At 45.9% G+C, this 26,513-nt stretch overlaps 2 protein-coding genes across 3 annotated transcripts in view; one reads left to right on the top strand and one right to left on the bottom strand.

Annotated features, from left to right (window-relative positions):
• MARCHF4 (membrane associated ring-CH-type finger 4) overlaps positions 1–15,321 on the top strand; it is a 107,829-nt gene extending 92,508 nt beyond the window's left edge. For both annotated transcript variants that reach the window (XM_019446055.2, XM_019446056.2), the window contains one exon: positions 13,444–15,321. In XM_019446055.2, the coding sequence (XP_019301600.2) occupies positions 13,444–13,811 (368 nt within the window). In that variant the 3' untranslated portion in view covers positions 13,812–15,321. The remainder of the gene's footprint in view (positions 1–13,443) is intronic.
• Positions 6,317–26,513, bottom strand: part of XRCC5 (X-ray repair cross complementing 5) — a 130,033-nt gene continuing 109,836 nt past the window's right edge. Inside the window, exons 20-21 of the transcript XR_002079022.2 lie at positions 6,913–7,061; positions 6,317–6,612 (exon numbers count right to left, since the gene is read on the bottom strand). The gene's annotated coding sequence lies outside the window, so the exon portion shown is untranslated. The remainder of the gene's footprint in view (positions 6,613–6,912; positions 7,062–26,513) is intronic.

Raw genomic sequence — 26,513 nt, forward strand, 5'->3', positions numbered from 1 at the left:
GGGAAATTGGTCCAGTAATACCTTCACCCATAGGGTAATAGCTGAGCAATAAGAAATTTAGTGAGCCCTAGCTGCTCCTGTCCTGTATTCAGGGTCTTGGGAGTTAGCCATTGTTACACTTCCCTTTTGATCAGGCTATTCTGATACCAACTGAGAGAGTGGCTTAAGAAGTTGAGATGAAATCTGGGTGGTTTATCTCTCCTCTGGTGAAGGGAATTTGGGCAGGGGAAGCTAAATCCCCTGGTCAACATGAACTTAGGGAATCCATTCATTGATGAAAAAATATTTATTGAAAGGGCACTCCCAAAAAGAGAGTCACTTGCTCTCAAGGATCTTACATTTCACTGGGGTAGTAGACAAGTTAATCATTTATGTCAATAATAAGAGCTGGGACACAGAGATAAGTGAACACAGAAGATGACTGAGTTAGAAGGGGCTCAGAAGGGTCATATCTGTTCATTCAGTAGCATCTCCTGGCTGTCTGGTTTTGTTCCTGAAACTAGGGAAATTCAATAAAATAATGAATGAGACAAGAATCTTTGCCCTCAAGGAGCTCATACTCTACAAATAAATCATAGCACAGTGGGAGCCGGGATAAGATGTAGAGAAAGGGGGAACAAAACAGAGAGCAATTAACTCTCTCTTGGAGGAGTCCAGGAAAGCTTTATGAAGGAAGGAACCCTATCCTTCAGCTAGTTTTGAAAGATAGGTCGAAGTGTGTCCAGAAGAGTGGGAAAGAACATTCTAGGCAGAGGGACTAGCATGTGTAGAAGCACAGAGACTTGAGAGAACCAGGTACACTTGGGAAACTTGGAGCATGCTTGTATGGATGGCTCAGTGTCAAGAGCCAGAGTAGGAAGGTGGGTGATGGGCCATAAGGATATGGAGGTTGGTGGAGCCAAATCCCACAGTGCCAGGAATCATGTGCTAAGGAGTTCAGACTTTACCCTGTTGGTGATAGAGCGACATTGATAAGAAATCTTTCTTTTCAATCTTTTATATAGGAAAGAAGTATGGTCAGATGTATGTGTGTTTTAAAGAGATAACTTTGGCAACTATGGGGAGGATGGCCAAGAGCTGGACAGACTAGAGAGGCAGGGAGGGGCCGGTTGGAAAATGCTTGTCATAGTCTGAACAAAAAGAAAAGAAATGTGAAAAAGTGCAGTGGGAAGAAGTGTATGGGATGACTTTGGGAAGCACTAAGGATGTGGATGAGATAGGGCTGTATGAACTTTGAAGCAAGCAGAAACCCCAGGGCTCTGGCTTGAGTGGAGACTGGATGCCATAGCTGAGCATGAGAGTGGGGCTGGCAATTGGGTGAAGCCAAGGTGAACCAAAGGTGTATCTTTGGCAAAAGCACCAAACAAAAGGACCACTGTGAGCCTAAAACCTAGGCGGTGAGGTAAGAGGTAGTTCCTAAGTGAAGAGTTTGCAGTAGAAGACAAGCAAGACACATGGAGTGCATTTTGGGCTGCAAAGAGAAGGCTATGCCAGGGAAGAGTCTCCTTGCAGGGGTAGAAAGAAGGAAAGGGCCTTTTATGGCCTCTTGTTCATAGAGGAAGGATTTGAGGGCACTGGACCAGTTCTGATGAGGATTGGTGACTAAAGAGAAGGGCGGAGGTAAAGAAAGATTTCTGTAGGTAGTTGGATTATAAAACTTGAGCATGGGTTTGGGGGTCAACAAGAAGGTGGGTAAAGCTGTGGGTTTTGACAAGATAACTTAGGAGGAGCTTTCAAAGAGTGGGTGGCTAAGGATGGAGACCTGGGGAGTATTAAACACTTAAAAGATGGATGAAGACAAAGAATGAGGAAAACAGGAGGGAATGAGTCGTAAAACCCAGAGTGGTGAGTTTCTGGAAGGAGCGGTGGGAGCATGCTGCATAATGGTCGGGCAACATATTGCTCAGTTTCTTACTAACGTTGGGACCTCAAGCGATTTGCATAACCACTCTCTGCTTTCCTTTTCTCGTCTGAGAAATGGGATAGTAATACCACCCTCCAAGGGTTGTTGAGAGTGTTGAAAAGATGGCATACATAAAGGAGCAGGAGTTCATAAAAATCAGTGACCTGGCTGGGTAGCACTTGGTCAGGTAGATTCCCCTAGGATAAAGGTTTATTCCTCACTCTGTAAAGGTTTGCTGGTACTGTTAAAACCAGAAGCCCATCACAGCCTAGAGAGCCAGACCTCATGTCCTCATATAATTGAGAGTCTGCTGTTATTTGGAGCAGTGCCTCTTCTGGAAGGTTTTTGGTTTCCTCACCCGTGTCCTCTCAATGAGAAGATCTGATTACATTGAATGTCTTCATGACACCTGCCTCCTCTTCCGTCATCTCTAATGACGCTGTCTGCCCCAGCAGAGAAGCTTGACAGAATCTCGCAGCAAACAAATGGGCCAGTCTCTGCTCCAGTGGGTCAAGTTATTAGGATTTAACAAGAGCAAATTAATTAAGGTCTTTGGCACCAAAAACATTTTTTTTTCACTCTACAGACTCAAGAGATTGACCACCCAAAAGCCAAATCTGCAAAAATGCGGACCTCACGCTTATCATGTTGGTTTATTTGTTTTTTACTTGTGAGTAGGATGTGGTCAAGGAAAGGAAGGAAAACAACATTTCTGAGATTGTTCCAAACCTTTAAAACAGTGGACTATGGTAATTAACAAAATTATAGGATATCTTTTGTTAAAGCTTCCTCTGTGTGCTGTTCCTTGAGGTCCTTTCCTATAATTTAGAGATAACTGGTGCCTGCCCTCTGAGATAAAGGAACTCAAATTCTGATTTATAGGAAGTGGGCAAAGGTGGGGAGCAGGAGGAGAAGAAAAACATTATTTTTCAAACTTAATTTTAATTCACATTAACTAAAAACACATACATGGCACAAAGATTCCTTCCTGTCTTCCTTCCCTCAGGCTAGAAATGACCCCATCTGTCAAACCTTTTAATTCCCTGATTAGGAAACTGAAAATATGGAGAAGGCAGCCTGGTGCCCTAGAGAGACTGGGAAATAGGAAATTTAGGTCTGAAGACTAGATTAGCCACTAACAACCTTGATGACCTTGGGTAAGTTACTTCATGTTTTTTTTTTTTATAGCTCGGTTAACTCATTTATAAAATGAGAGGGTTGAGCCGGATAACTTGCAAGTCCTTCTAGATCTGACATTCTAGGATTCTGAAGTCCCTTCCATTGTGAGAAGATGTCATAATTCTCAGAGGTTGACAACTGTGGCTTTGGGGGGGTGGATTCCCAATAATGTTTGGCCAGACCAAACAACTGATAAGTGCCAGCCACATAAATGGGCAAGATGATGTTTCAATGCATGTTCCCTTAAATGCATGTGGCTTCTCCAACTTGCCAGATTAACTGTTAGCTCCTAGTCTACCCACTCTCTGCCTCCCCCCACCCAGGGCATCCTATGCAAGGCTACCTCTCTCCACTGCTGAGCTGTTAGATGCTCCGAAAATGAAGATGACGGATTTAGAAGCAGACACGCTAAGTGAGCACTGTCCCCCTCAAAGGAGACCCCTGGGGAGGCAATTCATTTATTGCAGTGTGCTGACAGGGCTCAAAATATTTTAGGAACACCTCTTGGGAACTGTCTTAAATGCCTGCAGCCATGTCTGCAGGCAATGGCGTGTCTGTCCATTGACAGTGGGTCTATGGCTAGAAAAAGCCCCAATCTGGTAAATCAGGTAGCTGCTTGAGCCAATTATAGATTTTAGGGGTGACATGAAATATGCCACTGAGCCAAAATCTGCTTTTCTCTTATGGCCTGCTCCCTGGCGCTGAAGGTATCTTAGTTAGTGTAACCCCAGCAAATTACACATATAATAAGTGTATATAATTTCAGTGATTTAATGCAGTAGGAAGCTCCTGATCAGTGGGAGATTCTCCTTCACACAGATTCAGGGACATAGGCTTCTTCCATTTTGTGGCCAGAGTCCCCTAGGTTCTTGAGTCTTTTATCTCCAGCTAATAGAAAATAAAAGTGAGCACGGATAAGGCACACACACACACACACACACACACACTTTCCCCCTCATACCCATTCTTTAACCTTGGCCTGATTCATGTTCACATGAAATGCTGGTCACCTGGCTCCCCGTGGATGCAAAGTGCTAAAAATGTAATTCCTTCTCAGTGGCGGCTCTGTACTGAGAAAGAGAAGAGTGGGTTTTTGGTCGACAGTTAGTCATGTCTGTCACAGGCTATGTCATTGAGAAATTTCCAGAAATGCTCTGAACTAGGATAGCCTAAGAGAGAGTGTCCCAGTTTGCCAGGGTAATCTTTTAAAATGCCAGGATTTTAGGGGCACCTGGCTGGCTCAGTCGGTAGAGCATGTGACTCTTGATCTCAGGGTCATGAGTTCAAGCCCCACATTTGGTGTGACTCTACTAAAAAAAGTTGTAAAACAAAAATTAAAATCCCAGGATTCTATTTTATTTTATTTTATTTTATTTTATTTTATTTTATTTTTTAAACATTTTTTAATGTTTAATTAGTATTTTTGAGAGAGAGAGAGAGAGAGAGAGAGAGAGAGAGAGAGAATACAGAGCAGGCTTCACGCTGTGAGCAGCAAGCCCAATGGTGAGGTTTGAACTCATGAACCGTGAGATCATGACCTGAGCCAAAGTCAGACGCTCAACCGACTGAGCCACCCAAGCGTCCCTAAAATCCCAGGATTTTAAAAGACAACACTTTTTAGAATTTGGGCATATTTGCTTAAATAAACTACTTTTGTAACTTTAACATAACTCCTTTGAGATGAAGCCATGTGAAACTTACTTCGTAATAATGCTAATAAAATAAGAACCAAAATTTATTATTCATTATGTACCAAACACTAAAAAGTACTTTACATGCATTAGCTTATTTATTCCCTATAACCTTATGATGTAGTTACTATTAAAATGCCCACTTTCCTGATAAGAAAAATTGAGACTAAGAGGTAAATCACCCAAGGCCATACAAGTAGAACCTGGTTTCATCTGATTTCAAAGCCCATATCCTTAACTACTCTATTATAACAATATAACACATATACATCAAAACACAAAGTACAAAAGACAGCTTATTAGAAATTCAAGTAGAAATTGTATACTCATACCTACAGATTATTATAAAAAAAGATCTCCATAACTGCTGTCTCTGGGGGAGCACATGACCTGCAGCATGGAGGCAGCAGCAGCCCAGGCACACAGCACTGTTCTGTTTCAGATGAACCTGAGTGTACGTTCCCCCAACATGGACAAGCTGTGTGTCTGTGCGCAGGATGCTAAGCCTCTCCAAGCTCAGTTTCCTCTTCTGTCAAGTGCAGATAATACCACCTACATTATGGGCTTTCTGTGAGAGGTACACTAGATTTGCAAAGCCTATTTATTTATGTATTTATTTGTATTTTTTGCAAAGCCCTGCTGGAGTGACAGAACATAGCAAGCATTCAATAAGTACTTGCTATTGTCACCATTGCCATCATCAGCATCGCCACTGTGACCTTCATCACCATCACCTAGAGTGACTGAGCAATGCAGTTCTGGCAGTTTCAGTCCAGATAGTGAGAGCCCTGAGCTTTGTAGAGAAGTCTCATAGGCAAAAGCTACAGTATCTTCGGAATCAGCTTCACACACACAGTTGCAGGCATGGACCCCTCACATATACCAATGCAGGAAATTTGGGGCTCCGAGGACATCTCTCTTCCCTGCCCAGTCCTACCGAGTCAAGCGCATTCATTTCAAGGGGCGTCAGTGCTCTTCATGATTTTCTAGCTGAGGTCTTCTCACAGGTCTCTCCAATGCCCTGGGTGGGCAGAGGGACCAGCAAGGTTCTGGCCCTGATGGGTTTAGAGACATTCTGTATGGCGTGACCAAGGTCAACCAGTCCAGCAAGGACCCCGCTAGGAAGGGAATTGTAATAGAAGTCACTGCCAAGGGGACAGCCTCTCCCTGGACACTGACAAGGCATCAACAGGATGGAAACGGAAGGGGAAGGTGATTTTGCTTCACCCTCATCGAAGGCTTTCAGTATTTTCTGTCCTTTGGGTCTTTATTGCTGAAAGAGTAGGCCAAACCAGGACCCAAAGCATTTGAGTCAAGGGGAGCCTGCCCAAATGAGGCCCCTGGATCCACATCTCATCATCCATAGGGAGACTCCCAGAAGAACATTCTGGTTACACTTCTGAGAAGCACAAAGCTGTCACCATGAATACTGGGGAGGTGGAGGCGCTGCCAATGTCACCTCACAACGCCACTTCCTAACCACCCCACTCCCCTGCAAAAAAAAAACAAAACAAACAAAAAAAAAAAAAACCAAAACCCTAGCTGGTTAGACTGATCTTTCCCCACACTTGCCCGACAGGTTCTTTACTGCAGATTCTGACAGGGCTGGGCTCTTGAGGGGTAATGTCCGGAAGAGGAGTTTGGCAGTGGTAGCCTTCCGTGTAAGTCCTGCCCCGCAGCTGTGTGACAGTGGACAGCCCTGCATGGGGGGAGCATTCCCCCACTGGCACTGCTGAAGGCTCCTGGCAGGGGGAGAGGAGGCAGGAGTGGAGGCTTGTCACCACATCTGCAGGATCAGCTGGCCTCCAGAGCTCCTTTTGGCTCCAGCATCTTGTTCATCTGTAAACAATGACTCAGACTGAGGATTGGGAAGGACAATTAGGAGACGAAGAACAGGTGCTTGTGCGTGAGAACAGGGTTGGCGAAGGAGGAAAAGATATGAGTGAGCTTTTTCTCTTTTGTCATCTCCATCCCCACCCCACCCCCCAATACTCAATATCATGTGGCCAGGCACAGTACCAGGCATCAGCACACACGACTCATTACCTCATCTAATCTCATAACAACCCTATAAGAAAGGTGGTATCAGTCCCAATTTACTGACAGAAATACTGAGGCTCAGAAGAGGAAGTGACTTACCTAAATCCACAAGGCTAGAAAGTGGTAGATACTCTGCATGTCCGATGCACGTTCACCGGCAAGTTGCCTCTAAAACATGGGACCCAAAGTTCTTTGGGTCCAGAAGAAGAAGCATCCGTTTCTTTAGCTACCTCACATCTTCATGTCTACTGCATCGGGAACTAGAGATTTTTTAAAAATTACCCACAGCTCTTTATTTGATCAAAATCTCGAGCCTTCCATGAGGCAGTAGGCCACGACAAGGGTCATGTTCTAGGCAGTGTTACTCAAGTGTGCTCCACACACAGGCAGGATCAGTGTTACTCAAGAGCATCTTAGAAATGCAAATTCGTAGGCCTCAACCAAGACCTACTGATTCAGACTCTTGGGCCAGAGCCCAGAAATCTGGGTTCTAACAAGGTCCCTGGCTGATTTTGATGCATGCTAAAGTTTGAGAAGCACTGTTGTAGAATTGTCTGCAACTTTTTTGCCACTTAGATGAGGATAGTAGCAGGAAATAGGGGGTGGGAAGAAGGGATTTTGGCATTGCTGAGGGGCCAGAGGCTTCTCTGCAGGCTTCTCAGTTAACCTTGGCCTGTTACCTCCGTATATAATAAGAACAAGTTTTTTTGTCCTATCACAGGTGTTCAAAGAAGCACATAGTAGGTACTCAGGAAATATTACCTAAATAGAATTAAATTGTATCTCACTGCTTGGGACACAGCAAGAGCCAATGGCCAAAATTCAGCAGGCCACGATTGGGAGGCCAATCCCAACCGAGGATTGAGGACTCCCTGACAAAGCTGTGTCATCAGTGACTGAGGGGCAGAGGGAGCCAAGCAGACAGGACCACCCACTCACAATGGCCACCTTCCTTCGCTCCTCATGGGGTAACCAAAGGGCCGCTTCAGCTGGAGGCTCAGGGGAGAGATATGATGACAAGCAAGGGTTCTGACACTTAAGGATCCTCCAGCTCTATGAGGAAGAGTTGCCCCCAAAGGTGGAGAGACATTAGGGAGATGAAGGTGGCAATTCTTCTGGGACTGGATGTCCCAACAATACAGCCCAGGGTGGGGCACCTTGTGGGTGGTTACAAGGTAACTATTAAATTAAATAGAAAACAACCCCAGAGGGGCGCCTAGGTGGCTCAATTGGTTAAGCATCTGACTCTTGATTTCGGCTCAGGTCATGATCTCACAGTTTGTGAGATCAAGCCCCACGTCAGGCCCTGCACTGACAACACGGAGCCTGCTTGGGATTCTCACTCTCCCTTTCTCTCTGCCCCACCTAAGCTCTCTCTCTAAATAAATAAATAAACTTAAAAAAAAAAAAAGAAAAAGAAAACAACTTGAGAGAAGCACCCAGTGAATCAAAACTTACTGAGTTTCTGGTATTGCCATGCATTATAACGTTCCATCCTCTTCTACTATTTCTCTGCCTCCCTTCACCAATAACTTCTTTCCCTCCTATTCTTATTTCATCCTCTCTCTCCATCCACTGCCATTTCCAACTCATCTTCCTTCTCTCCCAACTCTTCAACTTGCCTATTTTCAACTGTCCCAATTAGATGAGCCCCACCCATCTTCCTCCATTTTTTTTTTTTTTTTTTATTCCACAAGCCAAGGAATCAATAAGTAATTTGTAGAGCGGGAAGCAGAGGAAGAACTAAGGGGAGTGGATGCAAATAAGGTAGTTTGTGCTTTTCCCACTTTTGCCAAACAAGCATTATCTACAAAAACAGGTGCACTTTCCCCCCTTCAGCCTCCTATCCATTAAAGTGGTTTAATTACTTCCTGATCACTAGACAGTTAGATAATTAGAAGGCAGCATTCAGACCAAAAATTTAAGCCACCCTCTTCAATCAGGGTAAAATTGTGTGATCAAGAAGCTAATTAAGAATCAAGTGTATGGCTCTTATTGGAAAGAGTTAGTTTGGGGCTTCAAAAGATTCTGCTTCTCTCTCCCTGAGGCCCCTATCTCCTCCATCATCACCAAGGCTTCATTAAACTCCTGTTACTGTGTTGACTGCCCAGGCCTCAACCATTCCTGGACTCAGTCCTCGAGGGGCTTACAGCACAGGGAAAAGAGCTTGTGGAACTAATCAACATATGAATGAAGCAGTGCCACAGGACTCATATTCACAAGGTTGAAGGAAGTGATGAGGGTCTGTACACTGGGAGAGAGTGATGAGACAAGGGGCAGAGAGGAGGTCTCCTTGTCTAGAATCAGGCCACAAATAGGGATCCATAGATGGTCTTCAGAAGATATATGAACCCTAAATTCATATGTCTGGTTTGTGTTCCAGGGAGATGGTCCTTAGACTTCATGAGATCCTCAAAGGGGCATGTGACCCAAAAGATTAGGAACAACTGGGTCACAGGGAGATGGTCTCTCCAACAAACTTTTGAAAACATGTGGCCAGAGTGCAATCTCAGGAACTATTGTCATACTAGAAGAAAGAGCGGTGGTGGGTGGCTATCTTGTCTCCTAGAATCACAGTATGTTCAAGGTTGGAGAAGCACTGAGAGGTTTCCATCTGGTCTCTTTGCTTGACATTGAGGATGCTGGAGTGACTCATCACTGTTTGCTCCTGTGAGTCAGCTCTTCCCTCCAGAGGCCAGGCCAGCAGCCATCCCTACACTGACAGTTGCTGCAGGGTGAATCCCGAGTCATCTCACTCCCCATCACAGGGCCCGGCTTCCTGCACCACTCTCACAATATGGACAATCATCACTTTCCTATTCTGCTCATCCCTTAGCTGGCTTCATCTTCCCAGCCCTTCCTCTGGACGTCATCGCCTGTCACCAGCAACTTCTCTGAGTGTTCCTTTCATGGAAACAGCTTCTTCTGAGGACACTGTTTCTTGCTTTCTCAAGTGGTAGCTGCTTTTTCTCCCATATGCTGTATTATACGGGGACTGGAGGTGAGGTCCGCATCCTTCTTATTCTCCATCACCCCTTCCAAACCACCTCTCTTCCTTTATCCTTCAGAAGCCCCAGCCCCTTTGAAGTGCATATCATCATATTTGATTGTCCCTTTCCCCTTGTTGATGCTGTTGGCTGTTGGCCACCTACTCACTCCTCCCATTCCTGGGTGCAGCTGGTTCATGCACTCCCTCCCACTATTCTTGTCTTCAGCATCTCTATGATCAGTGCCTCTCAGTGGAGGTGGTACCATCTCCTAGGGGGGGCATTTCAGAAATGTTTGAGGTTTTTGTTTGTTTTCTAATGTAGTTGTGCCCTAGAATTTATGCTGAAATTTATATTGTCTGGTCTAAATAACGTCTCCTTTGTTCTTTTTTACATTATTTGTCAGTGCATTATATTAATTTATTTTTTAAAAAGAAACCATAGTAGCTTATATTACGTTATGAATTTCACTTCAGGATAGGAAAGGGAATATTAAACTATACCTATTATAAAAAGGGGACATTTGGCCTAATAGCACTGAGGATGGCTGATACAGACAACTTGTCCAACTCTTTGGTTATCTCTTTACTCCACAAGCCTTTTCCTCTAGCCCACCTCAGCCTCTGCTCAAGTGGACATTCCCTAGACCTCATCATCACCAAGAAAAACACCACTTCCAAAATCTGGATTTAAACATCCCACTCTGCCCATCACTCCACACCCCTATCCTTGTAGCTCACTGACTCTAGCAATTCTATAACTTCAAAGAGAACTCTTGGCATTGACCCTATTACTTTCCAGTTTTCCTTTTTTCATTATTCTTTATCACTTTTGTGTATCCCTTTCCTCCTCTCCAGCTCAGACTCCATGGGCCAGTTTAATAATCCCTCCCTTGCCAACATCCGTAAATCTTATGTCTTCTCTTACTTGTCTTTCTTTCACAGAAAAAGTCTACACTAATGAAACCCAACTTTCTTACTCCATAGGTGCACCTAGCCAGCAGTTGAAGTTATGGAGAAAAACTATACAACTCACCTCAAATTTGTGGCCACAAACCTCAAATGGTTGCTGAGCACTGTCAGACAATTCTACCATATCTCCTTTGTAAATTCAGTCTTCCACTTTTCTAAGATAATCATTTCCCCCTTTTTCTTCTCCCCAATAATCTTCAACACTTCCTCCTGTATCCCTTCCATCTTAGCTGATGAATCATAGAAGAAAAAGACACTTGGATGAGAACTACTTGATTTTCTATCAACCTCCTTCCACCTGTGCCCACCAAGGCAGTGGTCACCCCTCATTCCACATGAGCTGTTTTCTCAACAGAATTTAAGAGTTAGCACACTCTTTTTATTGAAATGTGTCCTTCTCTAGACTTCTGGGTCTTTACACTTGCTGGTCTTGCTTCTATGCCATTTATTGCTCATTCAGGACCTCCTTTGCTGGCTCTACCTCCGCCAAAATTCTATCTATCAAAAGGCCCAGGAATCTGTCATTGTCCCTCTTTTCTAATCTGTCTGCCTTCCTGGGCCATTCCTGAGACTTCAGATTCTACCTCTACACTGATGACTTCTACCTCCAGGCCAGACCTCTCTCTAACCTTCAGACTCATATGTTCAACTGTATACCTGGCCCTTCCAGTGACATTTCTAACAGACATCTTAAATTTACCATAATCAAAATATAACTATTAATCACTGTGGTAGGCTGAATAATGACCCCCCAAAGATCCAGGTCCTAATCCCTGGAGCCTGTTAATGTGACCTTTTATGGCAAAAGAGACTTGCAGACATGACTAATTTAAGACTCTTGAAATGGGGAGGGTATTCTGGGTCACCTGGGTGGACTTGTAATCACAAGGTTCTTATAAGAGAGATGCAGAAAGAGACAATGACAGAAGGGTAGGAGATGTGACATTGGAACAAAGAGGTGGAGTGATGTAGGAAAGAGACAGGGAATGCAGGTGTCTTCTAGAAGCTTAAAGGCAAGAAGATGGATTCTCCTCTCAAAGCCACCAGAAAGAAGCAGCCCTCTGATACCTTCTCTATAGACTTCTGTCTCCAGAACTATAAGAGAACACTTGTGTGTTTTAAGCCACTGAGTGTGTGGTCATTTATTACAACAACAGTAGGAAACTAATATAGTCATGGCCACCACCACATAAATCCTCCCCCCTCCGCCCTCATGCTATCCACATCTCAGTAAATGGCACACCACTAGTGTATTGTTGGCCAAAAGCTCCTGGGCTGTCCAGATTTTTCACTTGACTCACAACTTATCTGTCAGCAAGCCTGTGAGCTCTGCCTCTACATACGTCCTGACCACACAATTTTTCATGCAACCCACTGCTATAACCCTGGTAGAGACCACCATCCGTTCCTGCCTGAATCACTACATCACTTCCTGCTTGGTCGCCTGTTCCTGCTGTTCTCCCTCATCAGTTTATTGTTTCACAGGAGCCAGAATGAGCTTTCTGCAGGGTAAACTAGATCACATCACCCCTCACCCCTCCCTTAAAACCCTTCAATGGCTTCCCATTATACTCAGGACAAAACAGAAATCCCTTGCCATGGCTTATAAGGCCTCATCATATTGTGCCCCTCTGTGCCCCCTTATCTCCTTGTAGTTCCTGCTCATCACCGCACCCTGGCCACGTTGACCTTCTTTCTGATGCACGTGCATTCCATTCCCACCTCCTGGCCTTCGCACTAGCAGTTCCTACCACCAACATGCTCTCTCTCCAGATCTTGGCATGGTCCCCCCCCTTCTCATCATTTATGTCTCAATGTAAATACCACCTCCTTATTCACCATCCTTTCGATAAAGCAGGACCCTCAGTATCTGCAGCCAGTGGCTATTTAACCCTATTTCATCTTCCTTATAGCATTTGTCATCACCTGAAATAGTCTTATCAGTTTGGTTATGTGCCTGCTATTGTCTCTCTGCTAGAATATAAGCTCTTGGAGGGCAGGACTCTGCCTGTCCTGCTCACTGCACTACACCTAGTGCTTGGCATGTAGTAGGCACATAATATTTATCTTCCGGTTGTCTGGTATGGCCTCTTTCTGACTCTGCACTGCTTCTGGCCAGTAGAACTGTGTCAAAGTTCTCTTTCCCAGGGGTGTGTTTCAAGAGAATTCGACTATTTGTTAAATAGCGAAGAGTTAACCAATGTAATTCCAGACACCATCTAGCAGGTATGGAATGACCCTTGGTATCTTTCATGGTGCCTTTGAAAGCACACGGTTCATTCAACATCTGCTCAATGCCTGGTGCCATGGCTACATGGTAGAGGGAGGAAAATATATTTATATTATGCCTCAACAGATGATGATTTGGGGTTTTGTCAAGCCAAGAAGTGGGAGGGGTGGAGGAGAGGTGGGCAAACGTGTTGCATGTAGGCACTGGACCATTTCCTAAACTCGTGTGGTAGCCTTCCACCTTCTATTTCTGAAGACTCGTGAAGCCTAGGCATACAGGGGCTCAGATCTGAAAGGGAGGTTTGAAAAGAACAAATCAAATAGATACAAATCCAGCTTGCCCCAATGTGTACATCTGTGTGTAAGCATAGGGAGACCATTTTTCCAGCAGTGACGTCCTGTCTCTTTCTTGTCCTTTTCTCTCTCCCTCCCTGCCCCTCCAGGTCTCATCGTGCACGAGGGACCCTCTGTGTACCGCATCTTTAAACGGTGGCAGGCTGTCAACCAGCAGTGGAAAGTGCTGAACTATGACAGGACGAAAGACCTGGAAGATCAAAAGTCAGGAGGCAGGACAAACCCCCGGACCTCCTCATCCACCCAGGCCGATGTCCCCTCCTCCGAAGAGGAGGCTGTGGGCGCCCCCGGCCCTGAGGAAGGCCCTACCAGGGCGGCCAGCCACCCCTCAGGCCCTCTGTCCGATCACCACTGTGCTTACACCATCCTGCACATCTTGAGTCACTTACGACCTCATGAACAGCGGGGCCCCCAGGGCGGGAGCCGGGAGCTTGTCATGAGGGTCACGACAGTGTGAGGCGAGAGACCTGGAAAGGAGGCCGTGACCATGCACAGAGATGGGGAGGCTGGGCCAGGAAGGGGCCAAGGCCTGGCAGGCCACAGTCTGGGGAGCAGGTGTGGGGAGGCAAAGTGGCATCCCAGGGGCCGGAGCAGAGGGCAGGCAGAAGGCGGTGGGCCTCGTGGGGGCCCTGGAGGCAGGGTCAGAGCTGGAGCGAGTGAGTCAGGTGTCCAGGGCGCTTTTCGTGATTCTAATCGGTCAACCCCCATCCTCCAACAAGAGCAAGAAGAACCAGTACAAACTCAACAAGGAAGCGCAATACAGCTTGAACGTAACAAAACACAAGGACAAAAATCCCAGATGTGCCCATCCACCTGGGATTACTGCCCTCGGGTGAGGGCACCTGGGAGAAAAGGAGGCTTGGGAAGGGCGACGGTGAGGTGGCGGCGGTGGCGTCCCTGTGTGCGCAAGTGGTGGGAGAAAAAATGCAAAGGGGCAAAGAGTGTGCAAAGGAAAAGCACTGTAGCCTGCCTTGTTTTCCCCTTGAGTTTGTTTGTTTCTCCCTGGGCTGTTTTTGGGGCAGTGGTGGGGAGGGAGAGGGATGGGTGTGGGCTGGCAAGGATGACAGATGGCATTTGTGGCTCCTGGGCTCGTCTGGGTGGGCAGGATTCCTGACTCAGATGGCTTTAGGGGCTCTGGGGCAAGGTGCAGGGAGGGAGATGTTGGTGTGAGCCCCCAGAGGGAGGGAGATTTCGGCTTCCTTCCAAACCGGGAACTCCCAGTTTCAGATGGGCTCAAAGAGGGTTTAGGTTTGGAGATGGGTGTCTTTTTGTGCCCTTGTTACTTTATTTTCTGGTGGTTTGGCTCAAAGATGTTTACAAGAAACACACACACACACACACAACTAGAGAAAAGTACAGATTTCCTGTGGGTATCTCAAGCACAGTCCTGCTGCTGTGGCTTCAGCCTTCAAAGCTGTCAATCCAGGAGCGACTTTCCCAACTACCCAACCCTGCCCATGGCCAGGACATGCTCAATGTCATGCCTTCTCCTGCTTTGGCGCATGCAGAGACCCAGGGCCCCCTAGGGCAGAGCACCTCCCACCCAGGGGCCCCCCAGGATAGCTGTTGTAGCAGATGGGAAGAAATTGGCTGGATGCGTCCCAAGGAGTGGAGTGGAGACCAATCCAAGTATTCCTTGCAACTTGGGACCCTCACCCGAGGGTGTAATCCCTCAGTGCTACATACTCCCCAGTCCCTCCCATGCAGCGAGGCAGGGCCCAGGGACCCTGTCAGGGAGCACTGTCCCTCCAGCCCAGACTGCTGGTTCCTGGGGCCTTGCCAGCAAGGCCACTGGGGTGGTCACCTGCACAGTTTCTCATTGTCAATGCACAATGGCCGCGCCATCCATGGGTATTAAAGGGACACTGTCAAGTACTTTTTTAAACTAGTTTTTAGGGTTTTTTAAAACTCTCTGTTGTTTGTATTATTCTCTTAAAAGCTTGAAAATAAAATTTCTTTCCCTATCATTAGTGTCCTTTTCTATATGTGAGTTTTCCCTTCTTCTGCCCAGCTCTCCCTCTGTGGCATAATCTTGCCTTCCCTTCTCTCTCTCTCTCTCTCTCTCTCTCTCTCTCTCTTTTTTGTCTGTTCCACCCCTAGTGTCTTCTTTCTGGCTTCCTACAAGATGGATTTCTTGAAGATTAAAAAGAAGAACAACTCACAAACTCTCTTTAAATTTCTGCACAGGACTCCTAGAAGCAGAGATCATTAGTGCTGGAAGAAATGTGGAGAAATTTTACCCCATCGGGTCATTTCAGAGAAGCTGAGAGAAACACAGGCCAAGGAATGTGTTAGGACCTCATTCCCATGAAAGTTTTCTGTCGAACATCAGAAAAAAATCTCCCGGGGCAGGGCTCTGAGAGAGGGCTTGCATATATCACCAGGCAGCAGATAAGACCCTTCCTCCCTTCAATTTTCCCAGGCCCTTCTGACTCAGGCCAGCAACAGGCCAGGCAATGTCCTTCCTCAGTGGGAAGTGCACAGGCTTAGGAAGGTTCCTCCCCTGGTGGAGCTTACAGTCCAGCAGCTCAGAAAGGAAATAATAATTGGTGAGAGGCCAAAGCCCACATATAAGGAAAACATACAAAACAAGTGAAACCGGGGTGCCTGGGTGGCTCAGTCAGTTAAGTGTCTGACTTTGGCTCAGGTCATGATCTCACAGTTCGTGAGTTCGAGCCCCATGTTGGGCTGTGGGCTGACAGCTCGGAGCCTGGAGCCTGCTTCCGATTCCGTGTCTTCTTCTCTCTCTGCCCCTCCCCCACTCACACTCTGTCTCACTCTCTCTCAAAAATTAAAAAAAAAAAATTACAAAATTTAAAAGAAAACAAGTGAAAACTGACAAAATGGTACAAGTAAAGGTGTCTATTTTTCTACGGGTTCTAGGAATGGGCCATTCAGTTTAATTCAGTATTTATGGAAAATGTAGATGTGTTAGATTATTTCCCAAAAATACTAGAATGCAACAAAATAGGCATATCATCAACACTATAGTGGCTGGCATATCATCCTTTTTGGGTGATTCACAGGACGCTTCAGAATCTTATGGTCATTCGGGGTCATTCAGAATCTGCTGAATACTGAATAAGAGGTACTGAATAAGAGGTGATTACTGAAGTTCTAATAGCATTCTGGAGTTTGTTGGGTCTTGACGATGCAAGCCTCAAAAGAGCAAAGACCTTGTCTGTCTTGTTTACTGCCTCACATCCAGGACCTACAGTAGTACCTGGCACACAGTAGGTGTCTAATAAATATTCCGAATGAGTAAAACACTCTTGAAAGAGTATGGGAGTGTCTTCGGCATGCAGGAGACCAGCCTCCTACTCCGTCAGCTTACATGGTAGCTCTCAAGGTCGGTCACAGAGCAGAAAAGAAATCTCAACTTCTGACTTCTCTACCCAATGGGGTGGTAAATTCCCTGTGCCTTGGAATTCCCTGTGCCTGTACTTATGGGTACAAAAATGAACGAATTGGGTTTTTATTTTTCATATGCATCCTTGGGGAGTGAGGAGAAGTGCACCCTGATAACCAGTGACCATTGTCCCCTTTCCAATGTGCAAACCATCCTTCATACCACCAGACAAATGTCTAGATTTCAGAGAATTCACTTGCATATCATCGGCAAGTATGGCCCCATGCATGGGACAAGATACTAGCTAATGCCTAATGTTCTCAGTATGTGACAGGCACCAAATTAACTGCTGTGTGTGTATCAACGTACTTAGCACTCCAGCAACTGACAAAGTAGATGCCATTATTATCTTCATTTTACAGATGTGGACACTGAGGCAATGAGGTTAAGTAACTAGGCCATGATTAGACAGAATCCAGTCCCAGGCAATCCACTTTATGCTACTCCTGCAGGACAGCTGCCACCAATTTAAGGGAAATCTGGTTCAGCCCAGTGCAGGGAGGTCATCATGATGGAGGTACATAAAAAAAATTTGGAGGTTGGGGAAACTGGGCATAAATAAATATAAACTATTTCTGTTCCCTACCAAAAGCCAACCAACCAAACAAAACCTGATAAACCTGAGTGTAAGTAACAATCGATATTTCATGTTGTCCAGATAATATCCTGGCTGCATGGAAGCCTGTGTAATAGAAAGTTGGCCATATCTGGATGCTGGGGAATTCTGAAAGGACAATGGACATAATTCAACCACAATTTTATGGACAAAGAGCCAAAAAAAGATCACAGAGTACTCTCTTTCTAGGAAAGAAAAAAAAAAAAGTAAAAAATTATCCTATCTGGGGACTAGGCTTTTGGTTCTGGTTCCAAGTGAGTGGTGCAAAGTGACAGATTGGGGGCTCTAATCATACCCACAAAATTTAGAAGGACCCCACAGTTATGAGGCCTTGTCCCTGCCTGTCAAAAATCAAATCTGTCACTTTCTTAGAGCACAGAAAATCACAGAATTTTTTAGCCTCTAGGAGAGATAATTTGCTGCTATTTTGATGTTTTGCCCACTGGATCCAAGGACTCCTAGCAGAGGGTAGGGGCATGGCTTGCCTACAACAATAACCAATTCCTAAGAGTAATGATGTGCTTTATAAGCAGAATTCATTATATTGTGGATGTGAGAAGCCTAGGAGGGAGGGGAGAAACACATTTTGCATTATTCCTTGTCACCTTTTCTCAATTACCCTATTGCCTAGTAAGAAGCAATCAAGGGTGATTTTTACCTCTAAGGGTCTGATGCTATTATAGCAGTGATGCAATGGTCCTAAAACCTCCCCTCACCCCATCTCCATCTACCCTTATTGGCATAATGGCACGTGGGAACTGGGAAGTGCTTGGGGAGCCGTGGAAATTGGATGACACTCCAAGATGACTCTAAGTAATGTGGGTCCAGAGTGTGGGCTGCACTGGATTGGTGGCCAGCTGGTTAGCTAAGCACTGGTGGCACCACAGTGAACCACAGGTCCTTCTTCATGTGGCCTCTTCTTCCTCAGTATCTCCTATCTACTCCTCACCCAGCCCACCATGGGAATAAGAGTCCCCGGGGTGAAGGCTTTCTTCTTGTCCAAGCCCCAACCCAATGAGAACTGCAGCCCTCAGTACTCTCCCTGCCCCTGGCCACTGGTCACTGGGACAGGCCCTTCTCTTGAAATAGGTGACCTGTAATTAAGTACCAAAACACCTCCCCGTCACACTCAATTTTGTCCCAAAGTATCAGTAGATAATCAGGGAAGAGGAGGAGCCATGGTCAGGGAGTTTCTGGAAGGAAAGAAAAGCACGTCTACCCTGTGCTCATGACGTCTTCATTTGAGAGGGGAAAGTCCTGAAAATACAGCACCATCAATGTGCTGGTCCAAGTCTGGTGCTGTGTCCACATGAGGCCCTGCTGGCAAGGAAAGGCATGGGACCTGGGACAGTTAGCAGCATGGCACCCCCAGGGTGTTCATGCTCCTTGGGGGGGGGGTCCTCTCTGATGCAGAGGGAATCATCTGCTTCTGGATCTGTTAAATAAGGGAGCAGATACTTGGGTTCTGCTTATGATAATACTGTCCTTTTCCCCCAATCACTTTGGGGAATTAGGAAAAGGAGCTAAACATGTAGTACTTTCCATATGTCAAGACTCATCTTCAACTTTTTATGTATATTAACTAATTTAATTCCTCAAAACCACCCTACACATTGAGAACTGCTATTACACCCATTTTTCAGGTGAGAAAACTGAGGCACAGAGAAGTTCAGTGCATTGCCCAAGGTCATGTAGCCATACACAGCCACACTAGAAGTTATACCTCAGCAGTCTGGTGCCATGCTTTGGGCTGCTAATCACCACATTATACTGCCTCACAGGGATGCATTTAAAAGGTTTATCTGGGGGCGCCTGGGTGGCTCAGTCGGTTAAGCATCTGACTTCAGCTCACGTCATGATCTAGCGGTTCATGAGTTCGAGCCCCGCATCAGGCTCTGTGCTGACAGCTCAGACCTTGGAGCCTGCTTTAGATTCGGTGTCTACCCCTCCCCTGCTCACACTCTGTCTCTGTCTTTCTCTCTCTTTCAAAAATAAATAAACTTTAAAAAATTTAAAAGGTCGGGGTGCCTGGGTGGCTCAGTCGGGTGAGCGTCTGACTTTGGCTCAGGTCATGATCTCAAGGTTCGTGAGTTCGAGCCCTGCATTGGGCCCTGTGCTGACAGATCAGAGCCTGGAGCCTGCTTTGGAGTCTATGTCTCCCTCTCTCTCTGCTTCTCCCCTGCTCACTCTCTGTCTCTCAAAAATAAATAAACATTAAAAAAATTAAAAGGTTTATCCTGATTTGAGTGGCATTGAAGGAAAATGAATGAGCTCTATGCCAGCTGGGTGTAGCCCAGATGCCGTCCGTGTCACGTGCCCCCCAAAGTCAGCTAATGCCAGCTCAAAGGACTCCATGCCCCAACCTATTGGAAGGTTGATGCCCTCATCAGGATTTTTAGTAACTTGGATCATAAAATTTGTTCCCGTGGCCTCCTATTCCAATTTCCAGAATCTCCTGAATTCGGAGTTTCTATTCCATCCTAGACTTCTTCACTGAAACCCTAGGTTAAGCCCAGCCCAAATATCGGACATGATTACCCCTCCTTGGTTCTTCCTCCCACCCAAGATATTACCACTTTTAGTTGTGTATATTATTCCCAGCTTTACTGGGAATTTGAAGGTAACTTGAAGATTAGTCATAGAAAAAACCTGTAGCGAGAACTTGCTATATGGAAGGTTCGTACTAGGTGGACATCTCAAATATCAATCAGATCCAACTATATTTAAGGATCTCACTATCTAGTTACTAGACTCTAACTTGGCATTTCTCATCAAAAGCTTTCCTCATGAAAGAGCCTGACAAGCTTACTCTTACTAACTGTAAATAAGTAAATTAACAACATTCCATTTCCTAGGGAATTAGCATTTTTAAGAGGAGGTAATTTTTTAAAGTTTACTTATTTATTCCTGAAAGAGACAGAGAGAGAGAGAGAGAGAGCGCGCACAGGAGGGGCAGAGAAAGAGGGAGAGAGAATCCTAAGCAGGCTCCGCACTGTCAGTATTGAGCCTGACTTCATGAACTGTGAGATCATGACCTGAGCCAAGATCAAGAGTCGAATTCTTAACCGACTGAGCCACCCAGGCGCCCTTGAGAGGAGACTGTTTTTAAGCAAGAGGAATAATTCTGTAAGTGGTGGAATTTCAGTTCTCACTGAGCAGGTAAAGGGTTGTGTTGCGTTCTTTTAGCTAAGTGGATCATAGCCATGTCTGTGCATTTGACACAAAGACACATATGCAGAAAGACAGAAATACAGAGTGTATGACAAACGCATTCTCTAAAAAGTAACACAGAGTCAAGGCCTGTTGACTGAGCCACCCTTTGGATTTCCTCAGGAGGACTGACACCCAGGTAACAGGTGGAGATGAACAGAAGAGGAAGGTCTCTATCAGGCCCTCTGAGCTCTGGTACGTCACTTGGTTTGAGCAACCTTTTTGTGTAGAGGCTGGATTTGGTATATCACCTCCCTGTTCCAGCCAGTGTGGCCATTCCAAGGGGTGATTTGTTGAAAATGGGACCCTCTGCACCCTCCAACACAGGCTACTGTATCTTTCCGAAAAAGGGATGTAGAAATTCTGGAGTTGCCACTTTGCTGGGCATGCTGAGAGCCTACACCAGCCTAGTGAATCATGGTGGCATTATTGGAAGGCCTAGTCCCTCCCTCAAAAGTCTCAAGGCTGAGGCATTAACCCATGTCGTCGATCACTCCTCAAATCATTTTGGTGGACACCTGTTTCTTTTGTCCATCCTGTACCCAGAAACCTCCTTTCCACATTACCATGTTGTTTTAGTAGGGCTGAACCCCTAATACCTCTCCAGCCATAGCAGTGAGACTGTGACTCAGGCTTGCATGACCAAAGTATCTTATTTCTCTAGCCATGGGGATTGGTTCAGAAATGGGCATGTGCTCAAAGCCAATCCAAGTCTTTGGGATTTTTCTATCAGAGCTAGTGGGAGATATCATTTCCCTCCACCATGGTTGTTAGGAACCTGGGAGCCTGGAAAAATGAAAAGACCCCACTTTCTGTCACAGGGAAAGCACTTAATCTTCAGAGAAAGGTCAAGCAGAGACACACAATACAAAGAGAAGGACAGAAAACATCCTGACCCCTGGATCCATGACTGCGCCTGCTCTTTGACTAGATTTCCTAGGACATTTGCTGATAAACTTGATTTTTGTTTATATTAGTCTAAGCTACATTTATGTCACTTGCAAGCAAAAAAAAATCCACCACGAATACAAAGATTTCCATATATCCCATGACAAAGTTTGGGTTAAATCCATGGCACATTGATTGAGGGGCCAAAGGAACAAGAATGGGTTGCCTCCCTTTCCTTTTGATTAGCGATCCAAGTTTGCATTATGACAGCATTTGCTCCTATTATTTTCCCCTAATTATCTTTATGAGTCTGTTCAAGGTTATGCGATGATTAAATAAGAAGATAATATGCACAGACATGCTTGCAGAAAGTGTTCTCTTAAACAGTATCTTTTAAAAATTTTGTTAAGATTGTTTTGGGGGAGACAGTGAAAGGACCTAAAGAGAAAAGCAAGCAGTCCTTAATCAGAACTCTGACATAAGGGCTTAGGAATGGAAAGGGCCCAGTATGAAGCTGCAGGACAGAGCCAGGGTACCAGGATTTATTGCGGAAGGTAGGAGGCAAAGCTGGCAACAAGATCTTGACCCACTGGCCAAAGCCAAGGGGTATCCCATTATCCTTGGCATTGACCATGTAGATGCCATGGCCCTCCCGTATGTGCCTCCTTACTGCTACTGCTCTTACCGGATTAAGAACACCCTGTTTCTGGACTTTATGAATGGGGACCCACAGAAGCAACCAGAACCAGGTCAGAATCCCTTGCCTCATGGGCAAGTAACTTAGCTTTTCTGGTCTCTTGTTTCTTCATTTTAAAAATAGAGATAATTTGTTTCTCAGGGTCTTTGTAATATCAGGGATAATGCATATAAAATTGGCAGTGAATAAATTATTGCTATCATCATTTTATTGTTCAACAGAGTAATAGGAAAGTCGTACCATTACTATAATGTATAAGAAGCAAGGTTAAATCAAAGCAAAAATGAGTACTGTCACCAACACTGCGTCTCATTTCAGTTTTCGTTCAACTATAAATAACAGATACCCAATAGCAGGAGCTTAGAACAATTAGAGGTTTATTTCTCTCCTGTAATGAGATGTCCAGAGTAGGTGGCTGCTGGCATCAGCCCAGCTGCTCAGTGATGCCACAAGTGACCCAGGCTCTTTCTGCTCTGGCATCATTAGCATGTTTATTTGTCACCCATGGCTGTAACCTCACAGTCTCAAGTGGGTGACTATAGCTCAAAGCAATAAAGAAAGGAGAAGGGGTGGCCCTGGTCACATCCTTTCTTCACATCAGGAAAGCAAAAGCTTTCACAGAACCATGTTTCTACGTGTGTGTGTGTGTGTGTGTGTGTGTGTGTGTGTGTGTGTACTGGACAGAAATGTATCATATAGTTACTCTTAGCTGCAGGAGAAGCTGGGAAAGTGATCTGTCCCACCCTGTGGATAAGCAGATAAATTAGTGTGCTGCCTTGGGGGGCCATTTGGTAGCATTCTATTGAATTTTAAATGCACATACCCTTCAACCCAGGGATTCTATTTCTTTGGAATTCTCCTAGAGAGTAGCAGATGTTGCCTTCTCAAGGAGCTTGGGAAATGAGGATCAGAGTTATATCATTGTAATAATGAAACAAATCAGAAAAAAAACTAAGTGTCTATCAATATGGGAGTGATGGAGTGTGAGATACTCCAGCTGCATCAGAGAGAATGTCATAGACCTTGAAGGACTGACAGGGACAGAGTCCAAAGCCATGTTGTTAACCAGAAAATATAATCTGCAAGGCGACAGATACAACAATCACATATGTGTAGATGAACCAAAAAAAGAACATCACCCTTATTTCAATTTAAAAATGCCATATTCCAAAAGAGTATGGAAGGGATGCCACCAAACTGATTAGAGTCATTTGTTTGTGGGAGAGGATGAGGTTGGGGAACGTGAAGAGCAAACTTTCCCTCCATTTGTGTTGTTCCCGTCTTTATAATAGGGATGAGTTCATGTAATACTTGTGTAATTTTTTAACTTATGGTACACATTGTGAAATTTCAAGTAACCACTGAAAACAAAGATTGGAAGCTTCTAGAAAACAGGTGCCTTGTCATTGGAGGAAATTCTTGCTTGTCTTTCCTGAGAACTTTGTTTTGGAGGAGGGGCTGCCCCTGCAGGGGTGTGGGGTAGAGGAGTCCCTGGGGCTTCCAAGTTTCTGTGTTTCTATGGTTCTATGATAAGGAAAGTCTGAGAGCAAGGAAATTTGCAATTGAGAGTTTATTTATTGATCCAATGGAGGCCAAGGGAAGGAAGGAGGATCTCAAGCTGAGTTCAGGAGTGGCCTCCCCCAACCTCACTTTGGCCATGGGCCTCCAGACCAGAGGTTTTCTGGAGAGGCAGGCCTCTGCAGCTCCCAGAGGTCTTGAGCCCTTACTGCCAGCACACACGAGTGAGAAGAGCCTGCCTGGCTGAGAGGCACTGAGTGCATCTAGCCAGGCGACTTGGAGAGTGGCCTCCTGCCGGCCTAGCCAAACGAAGCTGCAGACAAAGCTGGCCAGCAGAACCAGAATCATCCAGGCTGTTGGTGGTTGGTTCTTTCCCTTTCTCTCTCCTACTTCTCTATTCCCACCTTCCAAATCCTCCCCAGCCAAGAGTTTTCAAGAAGCAGCCAAACTATGCCCTCTAATAGCACATGATGGTGGACAGAATGTATGATGCCAGAGCCCCTTCCCCATGCCCACTCCAGGTTCCAGCCCTTGGGAGCCACTGGGCTCTGTTAACAGGAGCCAGCCAGTCCTCTGCCCTGGAGACATGTCAGCTGGGGATCGTCACAGAAGGCTCCCACCTGTCCAGCCAAATGCCTAAAGCCTCCCGGGTGCCAGTCCTGGCCTCAGAGCCTGCCAGATGTGACTTGGGAAAGTCAGTCAAGGAGACTGGCAATGTGGAGAAACTGGAAACAAACCAGGTAAGGGCTGCTTCCTGGGGTCTGAGGCAGATGGAGACCCTAGGGAATCAGGCAGAAAAAACCAACAAACATCAAATAAACAAAGAGTTCTCCAGCAGCAACACCACCAAGAAGGGGAGACACAACAAATGAGGCATGTTCATTTTGTATGTAGTTGAACATTTTCATAATAAAATTATAAAATTTTCATAATTAACAAAATAGCCCTCATCATAGCACCCTTCTGTGCCCTTGATTTATACAGTCTCTCTGGCCTGGAAGGCCCTTCCTCTCATACTCTTTGGGCATGATTCCTACAGATCGCACATGGCCCAGGCCGAATGCTGCTTTCTGTAGGAAGCCTCTCCTGCTGCCTCCTCTTTCCTTTCCCACCCATGAGAATCGACCATGGCATCCTCTGGGTTCTTATTTCATTTTGTGTGTACCATTCTGATAGCAGCTACTCCATTCTTGCTTAGAAAACAGTGATCTGAATGCTAATCCTATCAGCCACCCTGAGAGTGCCTTAAAGGCAGGGATTCTGATGCATTAATCTCTCTACCCTCAGCACCTTCTGCATGCTGTAGGACAATGGGAACTGATCATTGAATAGATAGATCAATCATTTATTCATTTCATAGACCTTTATGGTGCCTCTGAACATAACAGGCATTGTACTAGGCAGTGATGTTAATAAGACAAATAAGACAGTGAACCCATTGGCCTCCTGGAGTCCCGGTCTGGGAGAAGACAGCCACGTAAGAGATAATTATAGGGAAGAGTTATCGGTGCAACCACGAAAAGTGTGTACAAAATGGAGAGGAGGGTGTGAGGGAGAGAAGGCTCAATACTACCTGAGTGAGGTTAGGAAAGTCTTCAAGAAGAGAGGTGATACTAACTTGGTATGTTAGTTCAGGTCCATGCAAAAAGAGGGTTAGAGAGTCACAGGATTCATTGGTGCAGGGAGCAGAGGAAGGTCTGAGGAAGAGCCCTCAGACCACGGTGCAGGCTTAGCACCCGTGGAAAAAGGAGGAAAGGGTAGGAAGAGTCTCCTTCTGCGTAGTTCCAAGAAAGGTTTGGCCAGACCACTGGAGGAATCTCATATCTCGTTGGATGGGGCTGCTTTGGTGACCCACCGTGCCCAGCCATTGGCTGGGAGCAGCCCATAGGAATCATGGCCTTGGCATGAATGTGGTAGCAGACCCAGGAGGGCGGCTGCAGGGGGCATTTCAGTCATGCTCCCTGCCACAGGACACATGACTGACACATTTTCTTTATATTTAAGTGTCAGCAGGCATAGAGTGAGGAAATGTGGGAGAAGACAAAAGGGAAAATGCTCCAGGATGATGGATCTGCACAAGCAAAGACACCAAAGGATGAAACAGTGCGGCTCATCAGTGGTCTGTGCCAGTTGGGCATGAATGCGGCGTCAGCTGGGGTGTGGGGAGGGAGGGCTAGCAGGAGGTGAGGTCGGCTGGGTGGCAGCAGTTCCCTCATGGGGGTGCCTCATGTGAGCAATGGGGAGTCACGGAAGATCAGGGGGTATCAGAGCAGACCGGGGCTTGCGAAGAGGCTCTGGCCGCCACTTGCAGGACAGCGCAGCAGAGGCAGGCCAGAGAGGAGGCCCTGGCGGTCGGGCGTGACGTACTAAGTGATGATGTACCAAGGACGGGTGGAAAAGGAGAGGAAAAGAGGGATGAATGAATGGAAGGGTGGATGAATGTAGGAACCAATGAGTGAACATAAGCAGTCAGGTGCAAGCCAGCTGTCCCTTTCTCACGGACAGCTCCACTGTCTTCAAATCCCTGAATTCTGCTCTGTGTGGAGATGGAAATGGAGCGGCTACTCCAATTCCTTCCCGCTGAACGGTCTCTATTAGGTGAAAATATGCCCTGATATATTATCATGCAGAAAAAGTCTCTCCCCAGCGTCCTGCTCTGTGGAAACGCGTGAACACTTGCCCCCCACCCCAGGCTAGTCTAGGCAGGTGGTCATGCGACTCCCCTCTCGGCTGAAGCACGAAGCCCCCAGGAGGCGAGTCCATCCTTCTTCGCTCCATTCATTTTCAGGGCCAGATGGCGTGCGCCTCATTGACTTTCACT

Source organism: Panthera pardus, unplaced genomic scaffold (genome assembly GCF_024362965.1).
Source record: "Panthera pardus isolate Hobbes unplaced genomic scaffold, ASM2436296v1 HiC_scaffold_10, whole genome shotgun sequence".
NCBI lineage: Eukaryota > Metazoa > Chordata > Mammalia > Carnivora > Felidae > Panthera > Panthera pardus.